We start from the raw sequence: 11444 nt of genomic DNA, 5'->3' as shown, positions 1-11444 counted from the left end.
TACGGTTACTTTTATTATTATTATTTATTTGATTTTTAATGTGTTTTTTTTATTTATTTTTTTTTTGCTAATCTACTGATCTACACTCCATTCCAGTAGGTGGCCCCTATAATCTGGTTTACCATCGGTCAATAAAACACAAGAATTGGAATCAGAAGAAGAAGAAGAAGAAGAAGAAGAAGAAGAAGAAGAAGAAGAAGAAGAAGAAGAAGAAGCGGGACTCTTCTGGCAGTTCCTGTCGGAGAAGATGGCGGCTATGCTGGAACGTAGCTTCATAGAGATCTGTGGATTTGAGAGGGAAACCCTTCACAGGGTCAGAGAAGTGACCGTGAATCTCGGTAAATACACATAGCCCGTCTTTAGTTCGGTCCTCTGTGACTTTTACATTTATACCGGTTTCTTTAAGCGCGGGGACTGAGTGCTGGGACATGCTAACAATAGCTAGCGCGACTAACACGTTGATTCGTGACATTAGCGGTGCGTGTACCTCTGCTAGTTAACTGGTTGCCAGTGTGTAAGTGTCCTCTGTGTAGCTAACTGTTCATTTTAATACGAAAACTCTACCGCCAGTAGATCTGGAGGACTGTAAATTGTAGATGCAATGAAATGTTCACTTTAATTGTCAAGAGTCTGACAGTGTGCCGTGAACTTACACTCGGCAGCCAGTGATCAAATTTACTCGTAGCTCCGCTAACGTTAACTTGTGACCGACTTCCAGAAGCGTCGCTTGTTGCTCGCAGTGATGAGAGCTGTTTAAGGCGACACATGACATGTGTATGTTGTTCAATAAATTACAAAATATTTTAAATTTATGTTTTAATTGTTGTTTGAGTAAACATTAGTTAGTATTCCGTTGCATTACATGGCCCCCTGCATAAGAAAGAATGAACTGGTGGTGAGCAGCTCTTCTCAAAAATTCTCCATCGTCTCTTTAAGAACTTTTTGAACCGATACGTTTCTGTTTTGTCTTTGTATCCCGTTTGAGTAAACTTGCCATCTACGAAATTATGTATGAATTCCGATAAAATAACTTATTTTCTAGGTACACACTTACGTGATTTGAAACTGTCTTTAATGAGAAAAGTAACTATTCCTGCCTCTGGATTCAGACGTTGCCCATTTTTAACTCATTCAGCATCAGTTTTTCCGGACCCATTAACTAAATTTGTCAGTTTCCCACTGGCCGAAATCATTCGGTTAATTGTCCCAAACTAGGCAGCCATGGTCAAACTTTTTTTTAAACATGAAAAATATAATAACTTGTTTTATCAGCTTGAAAATGCAAATAACTCACGATCCGTGGCTGATATATTCACTGACTATATCCTTACTTTTACTTTTTTCCTCACTTGCCAATAGCTTGCTTACTTTTGGCATTGGTTAGCTTTTTGTTTGGTCAATAAAAACATCTTTGTAAGATTCTTCTTTAAGAGGAAAATTTGTAGTTGGCAAATCAAGATGGATATTTAAATAGACACATTTTGACTAGAGTTTAAAAGAGATTCATAACCTGATATTTGAAATATCAGGGTTTAATGTACTATTCAGCAGATTTGTTGATCTCTTGGTACTTAGATTAAAATTTATAATATAAGTTTATCAGCCTCGATGGCGAATTAGAGATAAGTGGTTTTGTGCTTTGTCTTCTCTTTTAGAGAAATAATCCCACTTCTAAATGTAACCTCTTTAGTAGCAATGTCTACAGGGTTATCTATGATCCACCATTGTGTCAATTACAGTGAGCTTGTTTGCTTATTTTTACTCGGTATTAAATCCTTTAATAGCAGTGTTATTGTACTGTATGTAGTCTACTGTATCATAACCATTTATTTTAATTTACTACACCCTCCTAATGATTATGCAGCCGAACCGGCACTTTAAAACTTCATTATATTTTAAACGTCATAACTTTGTTACAGATTGGTTTCAGCTATGTGTGCCAAACTGACTGTGTGTATTTTATGATTTTTAAAAATACAGTATTAGATATTCTTGTTGGTCGTCCACAAATAGCATTTTAAACATTAAAATTAATTCCAGTCTAGTTCTGAATTCATTTAGTTTGGTCTATGCTAATTGTTTATTTTCTGTTACTTGTGTATTAATTCAGATATTTTCAATAATCATCAAATGTTCTTTTAAGTTGAGCATATTCATCCTATTTGTTGTTAAATTGTATTCAATGCGACATAAATAGTGGTCGTGTTGGTGCTGAAATCTTTGAAAATGCTTGAATTTTAATGTGTTTTCAAGGTCGGAAATGTGCTTGGATTTTGGATACATTTTTGAAATACTTGGAATTTGTAACTCTCTTTCACAATAAATTGTATGACTGATTAGTTAGTTCGCTTAAGAGGTGGATAAATAAACTAGTCTAAAATTACAACTCTTACACCTGGGTCTGTGTGGGACTTCGAGTGGCCGGTCTATTTTCACGTGTGACCCTGCCCCACTCCCCCAATAGACTTAGTCGGACGTGACGCCACCAACATGCCGGGATGTTGTTGTTTTAATGAGCATTGGCTCGAAAACAAAAAATACAAAGCATGGATTAAAAAAAATGACCAAACCCAAACATATCCTTCTGCAGAAAAGACCTACAGCTTTTCACCATAGGAGTCTGTGCTTTCAGGTCACATGACAAGTGTGACGAGTTTATTCATAATTATTTGTCAAGTAAATGTGTATCTTAATCTCTTCTGCTATTACGAAATTTATTTTGGTTGTTTATAGCAATATGCCATCTTTTTAAATATGATCTTAAAAGGGATAATAATTTTCAGTATTAATCTTTATGCATATAAATAATTTAGAGCTGTAAAGGGCTGGAAAAGCTTGACAATTGACCTAAAAGTACTTAAATGTGACCTCTTAAAAGGTGTATGAACCCTGCGCAAAAATCAAGGTACAAATCCCAGCCTCCCTGCTCTCTCAAAATCAGCATGAGCAGTGGCCATCGGCAAATCAGTTGACCACTACACTGTAGTCTAAAAATTGTTTTTAACACTTTTTCTCTCATACAAACCATCTCTTCAGGTTCTTCCAGTTTAAACAGTCATATCTTGTCAAAAAATAAGTTATTGTTGTACTAATGAGACTCTGATTTTAATAATGTTAAGTTAGTTGGCTCCTGCATGACAATGGTGTTTCTATTATTTTTACCCAACCCTTTTATCAGTTAGGATAAGCCGCATACCAAAATCTCCTGTCTATGAAGCAGGGCAGTTCAATAGTAGCACAAAGTACAGCCTCCAAAACTACATCAGGTCCTCTGAATTTGAACACAACTTGAAAATTACCTTCGTGAAGGAGGGTTTATTGCAGGAATGTTATGTTGCCTAATAAACTAACAAGTGAACATGAAGTTTTTGATTCATATCAACAACAGCAAGTTGACAGTATAGATTCCTGTTGCAATGGAATTGGAAATCATAAAAAATTAAATAATCCCCTGACATGAATCACTGAAGGAGGTTTAATTAAAAAGCAAAAAAACATTGAAATTAGTCGAGGATGTGCTGCTAGCTGTTAGCGATAAGCCAACAATCTACTGGTAAATGGAGTGGTTTCATAAATGACATTATTGGCCATTAATTTGCTGAGATTTTATTGCGCATGACTTAATACAGTACTGAGCACTGTGTGCTCCCTCTCTGCCTGCTGCCTGGGACACTTGGCGGTGTGTAAGGAGCTGAGCTCCACCATGACTTAGTTTCTGAAGCAGCTTCTTCTCTGCATGTTTTCAGAATCAGTACTCTAATTGGTCCATGGAAGAATTGATATCCCCTGAACTCAGAGCACAGTTAATTATATTTGCATGATTTAGGTAAAAAAGTTCTGTTTTGATTGTCCTTAGGACAATGGGAGGTATTAATTTCAGGCCTGTTTGGAGATGATGCAACATAATTGTGTCTCTGCAGGCCTCACTGCCCTTCCTGGGGGGGTGAAGTTTCCCAACTGTGCTGGAGCATTTCATTATGAGGAGAGCGGGAACTTGCTGTCAGTCACAAGCAACAGATTCATTCACTGGTAAGTGATACATAGACTCGTGTTGTAAGGCCCATTTCTAAATTGTATACGGTTTGTCCCTAATGGACAGTCAGCTCACTTTATCATACTGTTTTAAAGTATCTGCACATTATTTCAGGTTAATTAAAATTTACTGCAGTTAAAATAAAGCCAGTGATCCACAGCTGTAGGAAAGTTATGATCCAAAGTTTGATTAGCCTTGGGGCTAATATTTTACCTGTCTACCTAAATGTTGATTAAAGGGCAACTCCACTTATTTTCAACTTTCTTTCTGTGGATTTAGTTCAGGGTGTAAATGTACATTAATTATTTTAAACGGCCCTCTGACTTCCCTATATTCAAATATTTCTCTGCTTCTAGCTAAAAAAAAATCCCTCCAGTAAAAGCAGGTTGATCATGATTATGAACTCCATAGTACAAGCAACATAATGAAGATGGCATAATCTGAACTAAAGGTTCCTCCAAGTGGTCTCATCTGGATGGGTTTTTCAGGTGCAAAAAAAGAGATTTTGATATGGGGAACTGAGGGAAGTTTAATGGTATTCAGTGACATGGACTGGTTAAACTAAAGCTAGAAAAAGCAATTTCAATATCAGTGAAGGTGTCCTTAAAGTCAGAAGTCAAAATGAACATTGTGGTAAGGCTTAGCTTTATTTGTTAATGGTACATTTTAAAGCAGAAAGCGGCACTGTCTGGTTTTTCTGCTGAGTAACACAGATCACTGTTCCTTGACGTTGTGATACTATCTCCTTACCCAAGTTAATTTGTAATATTTTTTTGGTTCTGCTTCAATCTTATATATTCTGTCAAATTAACATATGATATACATAAATTCCTGAAAATGTTAAACAGAGGAAAGAAAGGGCACAAGGATAGTTCACAGCATGAACCCCTTCTTTTCTGGTTAGGTGGAAATAAACTGTCCCTAAAGTCAGGTTTCCACAACAGTGTTCACAGATCATCCAGCACAGTAAAGCAAAATCTTTAAAGATAGAGAATGAAAGTAGAAGCTCAAATAGAAATCTTTAAACTATGAATGGGCAATACAATTCTGTAATCTAGATAATTTAACTTAATTAAATTGTTTTAAAACATACCATTATCAGTACAGCAGAATATCTTCAATGAGAGTGATGTTTTTAAACACTTGACTAAATCAAAGGAAGTTGTAACTCATCAGAATAACTTCAACATTTTAGCCATGCTGTTTAAAACTGTCAAGAGACTGCTATAACCAGAATAATGGACATGTTGGGTATCTACTGGTTGCAGGCCTGCGCTGTGTCTACACATCATCAAGCTGAGAACCTCACAAATATGGAAAATAATAAAAACGTATTGATCTGAAGAAACTGTTAATTTACATGGTAAATGTTAAGAAATTGGTTCCATCACTCAACTACCATTATAGTTGAATCATAGGACCGTCGTCAACATGCCCACTCGCTAGCTTTTGAACCTTCTGCCAATTACAGGGCAGAATGATGCACTTACGAGGTTACGGACATAGTGCTGATATTGTACTAGGTGGCTTCAAGGATAAAGTCTGGATAATGTCAGCAGCGTTCATTTGCATTCATACTTACACCCCCTCCAGGCAAAGTCAGGATAATGTTAGAATTCCATTGCATGTCTGTAAAGGGATTCAGATTGCTGAATTATCAGATGAGCATGACGTTCACATTTGAAAACACACTAGTGTTTTACAAACACTAAGTGATAATCTAAGGATACGCAGAAATGCAGTGAGCTGGGGAGGTGCCATCTCCTAATTTTTAGTAAAAGCTGGATTAATCAGGTTCTTGTTTAGTCCTGGTTCATTTAGGTCAGAGGTCTTTGATGAAACACCTGCCAACAGCTTGTGCTCATTGCAGGTCGACCTCAGGTGACACAGTGCAGCTGGTGGAACAGTCTCTGGACACCAACCTGCTAAACAATGCTGTCAGACTTCGCTTTACCCACTGCACTGTTCTGCCTGGAGGGGTCTACATCCAGGAGACTCTCAACAATGTCATCATCCTCATTTGTACCAATCAAAGTGTCCACAGGCTGGTGCTGCCCCACCCCACACGCATGTATCGCAGCGTGAGTATAATATGTTTATACAACTAAAGTGATGCTGCTCTTCTCTTCATATTTTAAGTATAATTTTTCGTAATTTTACTAAATGTGTTTTATTATTGTTGTCTCCATCCCTACATAGACAGTCAAACCAACACTGAATTTCTACCCACATTTGGTTAGTTGTCAGCATGCAGCCTGGATTAGCTCATTTGTCTGTGCTGAAGAACATCTCCAAAAACCTCTAAAAACATAACAGCCGGATACCACTCTACTATGTGGCATATTTGTTAAAATCTTGGGTTTCCGTAAGAAACAATTACTGTCCATGCTAGAGATTACCTGATCCTGATACTGATACCAGTATTAAGTCCTGGGTTCAACACTGCCAGGCCTTAACCATAAGGTTATTTGTGTTGTAATTAAGATGAGATGCTTTAGGGTTTGGTGCACTGAAGTTATCTTGACAGCTAATCTTCAGTCAGTACTGGTGATTGAAGGGGATATGCCTTTTTTCATACCTAATGGGCTGTGACAAGTACTGTGTGATCAATTTGGTTAAGCCATTACGACACTATTTAGTGATACATTTTAATGAATAACATATTGAAAATGAAAAATGAGAAAAAATAAGGTCACATGAAATGAGAAAACGTATCACAAACTCAATGTAACTTGAAGAATCAATGAAGCTAATGGCTTGTTTCCATAAACATTGGTGTATGTGTGAAATCCATTAAAAGCAATCTCCTCAGGTCACTTTCTTTCATGTGTTCCCAGGTTTGTTAATTTTTCTCACTTGAGCTGTAAGAAGTAAAGCAGATTAAAGCAGAGAAGAGACACTGAGCGAGAAACCTGATGGACTCCCAGGTGCATCAAATGAGTATACGTTGGTCATGTAGGCATGGCAGGGGGTTATGTTAGGATGGCAGGCTGCCATGTCTCTGACTAAAGGGGAAACACTGCAGCTGACGTACTTACTACTCATTTTACAGCTATCCATGCTGTACTCACTACATCCTCAAACAATAACTACATACTGCACTTTGTATGGTGTAATGTTTCAGTATTACTAATGCTAATAGGCCGCTAAAAATACATGTGAGATAAAATACAGGTCAAGGAAGGACCAGTTTGGAATTTATAATGGTGTTCAAGACATGAAAAATAACAGAAAGATGAGCTAACTTAGGTCATCAGCCTATCGTAGAGCTTAACATGACGCTTAATTTTACATACTTGAGGATTGCTGGGATCCCTCAAGGTTTTCAAAACCTGAAGCAGACTGAGTGTGCCCAGATGCTGGGGGTGTCAACACTGGTTGTGTCCTTTGTCACCCAGGCAACCACAGGAGACAGAGGGTCATGAGGAGGAAAGGCAGTATTTCTCACTGGTGACACCAAAGAGGTGTAGGCAGGGTTTAGATGATGGGTTAAGCATTGTTTGCACCTTTGGGAGAAAATGCCTAGTTTTCTTTGTCTAGCAGACAAATATTCTGTATATGCAATAGGCTGATTTCCTAATCACCATATGCTCAAGAAGTAAAATAAATCATCAGAATGTAACAGATTCTGAAATGATACTAAAGCAGCATATTGATACACACTATATAGATATATACTGTCCTCATTTGGACTGTAGAATGAAACCAGAGATCACTCATGCAAGCGCAGGGAGAACATTCTAACTCCACCCAGAAAGGTTACAGCTAGCTGCTGTGTGCTAACTGGGGACCCTTCTAGCTGTGAGGTGGCAACAATAAGCACAGTCAAGGTTTATGCACGGATAGTTGCCCAAAAGGTGTTCAGATTGTTTTCCTGCTGTGTGTCAGACTGTAATCTTGAAAAAAAAGATTGGCTGCTCGTGCGGTAAGCGTATCGCGTCACTTCCTGTTTCTGCACACTCTTGGGTTTCTACCGAAGGATTGTTTACTGATTAATTGTAGCTGTTATTTTTACTTAAGTGGTTTCTTCGCACAAGAATTAATACTTAGTCGTAACATACGCTTGTATTACACAAGCACCTGCTTTTGCAAAACATAACCAGCTAAAGTTTACAAATTCCACATTTCACTTATATTAGCTTCGTTAGCTTAGCGGTTATCCATTAGCAATGGCTTCTCTGTCTCCCTCTGTCTCTCCTTCTCTCACTTGCTCGGTGTGTCTTATGTTCAGTTTTTCCTCTGCCTCCTTTAGTGATAATGGTATATGTAATAAGTGTAAGGTTTTTGCAGCTTTGGAGATGAGGCTCACGGAATTGGAAGCACGGCTCCGCACCATGGAAAACAACTCAGCTAGTCAGGCCCCGGTAGCTGGTGCGGGCTGACCTAGCGTAGCCCCTGCTAGCTGTCCCCCGGCAGTTCCCGAGCAGCCGGGAAGCCAGTCTGGCTGGGTGACGGTTCGTAAGAGATCTAATGCTAAACAGACGCCCGAGGTTCACCACCAGTCGGTTCACGTTTCTAACCGATTTTCCCCACTCAGCGACACACCCGCTGAGAAACCAACTCTGGTAATTGGCAGCTCCATAGTCAGAAACGTGAAGTTAGAGACTCCAGCGGCCGTAGTCAAATGTCTTCCTGGGGCCAGAGCGGGCGACGTTGAATCATATTTGAAACTCCTGGCTAAGGATAAAAGTAAATACAGTAATATTATTATTCACGTGGGAGTTAATGACGCCCGATTACGCAAATCGGAGGTCACTAAAATGAACGTTGAATCGGTGTGTAACTTTGCCAAAACAATGTCGGACTCCGTAATTTTCTCTGGCCCCCTGCCAAATCTGACCAGTGACAACATGTACACCCGCATGTCGTCATTCAACCGCTGGCTGTCTAGGTGGTGTCCAGCAAACAATGTGGGCTACATAGACAATTGGAAACGTTTTTGGGGAAAACCTAGGCTGATTAGGAGAGATGGCATCCATCCTACTTTAGATGGTGCAGCTTTCTTATCCAGAAATATGGCTGGTTTTATTAAACAACCAAAAGTATGACAATCCAGAGTTGAGCCTAGGATGCAGAGATCCAGTCCTACACGCCTCTCTGCAGTGTCCTTACAATCGTCACCCCCCCACAACTCCCACATACCTATAGAGACTGTGTCTGTTCCCCGACCTAAATTACATAAAGTAAATATGACAACAAGAGGAGTTAATCATAATAACCTAATAATAGTTAAGACTACTCCTCTTACAGAACAAAACCCCAAAACTATTAAATGTGGATTATTAAATATCAGATCTCTCTCTTCTAAATCTCTGTTAGTAAATGACTTAATAAGTGATCATCAATTCGATTTATTCTGTCTCACTGAAACTTGGTTGCATCAGGAAGAATATGTCAGTTTAAATGAGTCAACCCCCCCAAGTCATATTAATTATCATGTTCCTAGAAGCACAGGCCGAGGTGGAGGAGTTGCAGTAATCTTCCATTCTAGCTTATCAATAAACCCTAGACCTAAACATAGTTATAACTCATTTGAGAGCCTTACTCTTAGCGTTTCACACCCAAACAGGAAAACTCAAAAACCACTATTATTTGTTATCGTGTACCGTCCTCCAGTCCCTTATTCAGAGTTTTTGATTGAATTTTCTGATTTTCTATCTGATTTAGTGCTTAGTACAGATAAAGTCATTACAGTGGGTGACTTTAACATTCATGTAGATGCTGACAGTAACTGCCTGAGCACTGCCTTTAATTCATTATTAGATTCAATTGGTTTTTCCCAAAATGTAAATAAACCCACTCACTGTTTTAGTCACACGTTAGACCTTGTCCTTACGTATGGAATTGAAGCGGATAATTTAACCATATTTCCTCACAACTCTCTTCTGTCTGACCATTTTTTAATAACATTTGAATTTACAATAACAGACTATATAGCAGTTAGGGAAAAATTCCACTATAGCAGATGCTTAAGTGAAAAAGCTGTCAACAAATTTAAAGAAATAATTTCTTCATCATTTGCTTCACCATATGTTAATACAATGGAAAGTAGTCTCCTTAATGTTACTCCTGCACAAGTAGATTATCTTGTTGACAATTCTGCAGCCTCACTACGTACAATACTCGATAGTGTTGCCCCTCTAAAAAAGAAGGCAGTAAACCAGCAGAGGCGATCTCCATGGTATAGTTCACAAACACGCAACTTAAAACAGGAAACACGAAAGTTAGAAAGGAAGTGGCGTTCCAGAAAGTTAGAAGAATCTCATTTAGCCTGGAAAAATAGTTTAAAAATGTACAAAAAAGCTCTCAGTGATGCCAGAACAGCATATTATTCATCATTAATAGAAGAAAACAAGAACAACCCCCGGTTTCTGTTCAGCACTGTAGCCAGGCTGACTAAGAGCCATAGTTCTGTTGAGCCTACTATTCCCTTAACTTTGAGCAGCAATGACTTCATGACTTTCTTTATGAATAAAATTGTAGCTATTAGAGAACGAATTCACCAGATCCTCCCCCCAAAAATTACAGATAGATCTTCATGTTCAACAGTGCTAGTGTCATCGATAAGGCCCCACTCCCTGTTAGACTGCTTTTTACCCATAGATCTCTCTGAGCTAACTTCAATTATTACCTCATCTAAACCAACAACCTGTCTGCTAGACCCTATTCCAACTAAGCTGCTCAAGGAAGCTTTATCCTTAATAGATACATTCATATTAGATATCATAAATCTCTCTTTAGAAACAGGCTATGTACCACAGGCCTATAAGGTAGCTGTAATTAAACCATTACTTAAAAAACCCTGTCTTGACCCAGGTGTTTTAGCCAATTACAGACCAATATCTAATCTCCCCTTTATTTCTAAAATAATTAAAAAAGTAGTCGCAAAACAATTATGTGATCACCTTCATAGGAATAATTTCAGTCTATACTTTCAGTCAGGATTTAGAGTTCATCATAGTACAGAAACAGCACTGGTAAAAGTCACCAACAATCTTCTCATGGCCTCAGATACTGGACTCATCTCTATACTTGTTCTGTTAGATCTTAGTGCTGCATTTGATACCATTGATCATAACATTTTATTACAGAGACTGGAACATGAAATTGGAATTACAGGAACTGCACTAGGTTGGTTTAAATCTTATCTATCTGATAGATTTCAATTTGTTCATGTTAATGATGAATCCTCCATGCACACAAAGGTTAGCTATGGAGTTCCACAAGGCTCTGTGTTAGGACCAATACTTTTTACTTTATATATGTCTCCTTTAGGCAACATTATTAGAAAACACTCCATAAATTTCCACTGTTATGCTGATGATACCCAGCTATATTTATCTATGGAACCAGATGAAAATAATCAGTTAATAAAGGTTCAAGCATGCCTACAAGACATAAAGGCCTGGAT

At 38.2% G+C, this 11444-nt stretch overlaps 1 protein-coding gene and 1 pseudogene across 3 annotated transcripts in view; both read left to right on the top strand.

The window, feature by feature from the left end:
• Positions 1-148: 148 nt before the first annotated feature.
• The window catches only part of nup160 (nucleoporin 160), a 42984-nt gene continuing 31688 nt past the window's right edge, over positions 149-11444 (top strand). For 2 of the 3 annotated variants that reach the window (XM_067492966.1, XM_067492965.1), the window contains exons 1-3: positions 170-338; positions 3921-4029; positions 5904-6114. In XM_067492966.1, the coding sequence (XP_067349067.1) occupies positions 248-338; positions 3921-4029; positions 5904-6114 (411 nt within the window). In that variant the 5' untranslated portion in view covers positions 170-247. Of the gene's footprint in view, positions 339-3920; positions 4030-5903; positions 6115-11444 lie in introns of all 3 variants that reach the window. The other variant, XM_067492964.1, reaches the window with a different exon arrangement.
• LOC137108430 (uncharacterized) lies at positions 6353-11106 on the top strand (annotated as a pseudogene).

This window comes from Channa argus, chromosome 23 (genome assembly GCF_033026475.1).
Source record: "Channa argus isolate prfri chromosome 23, Channa argus male v1.0, whole genome shotgun sequence".
Classification (NCBI taxonomy): Eukaryota; Metazoa; Chordata; class Actinopteri; order Anabantiformes; family Channidae; genus Channa; species Channa argus.
This window is presented reverse-complemented; position numbering and strand designations above follow the sequence as displayed.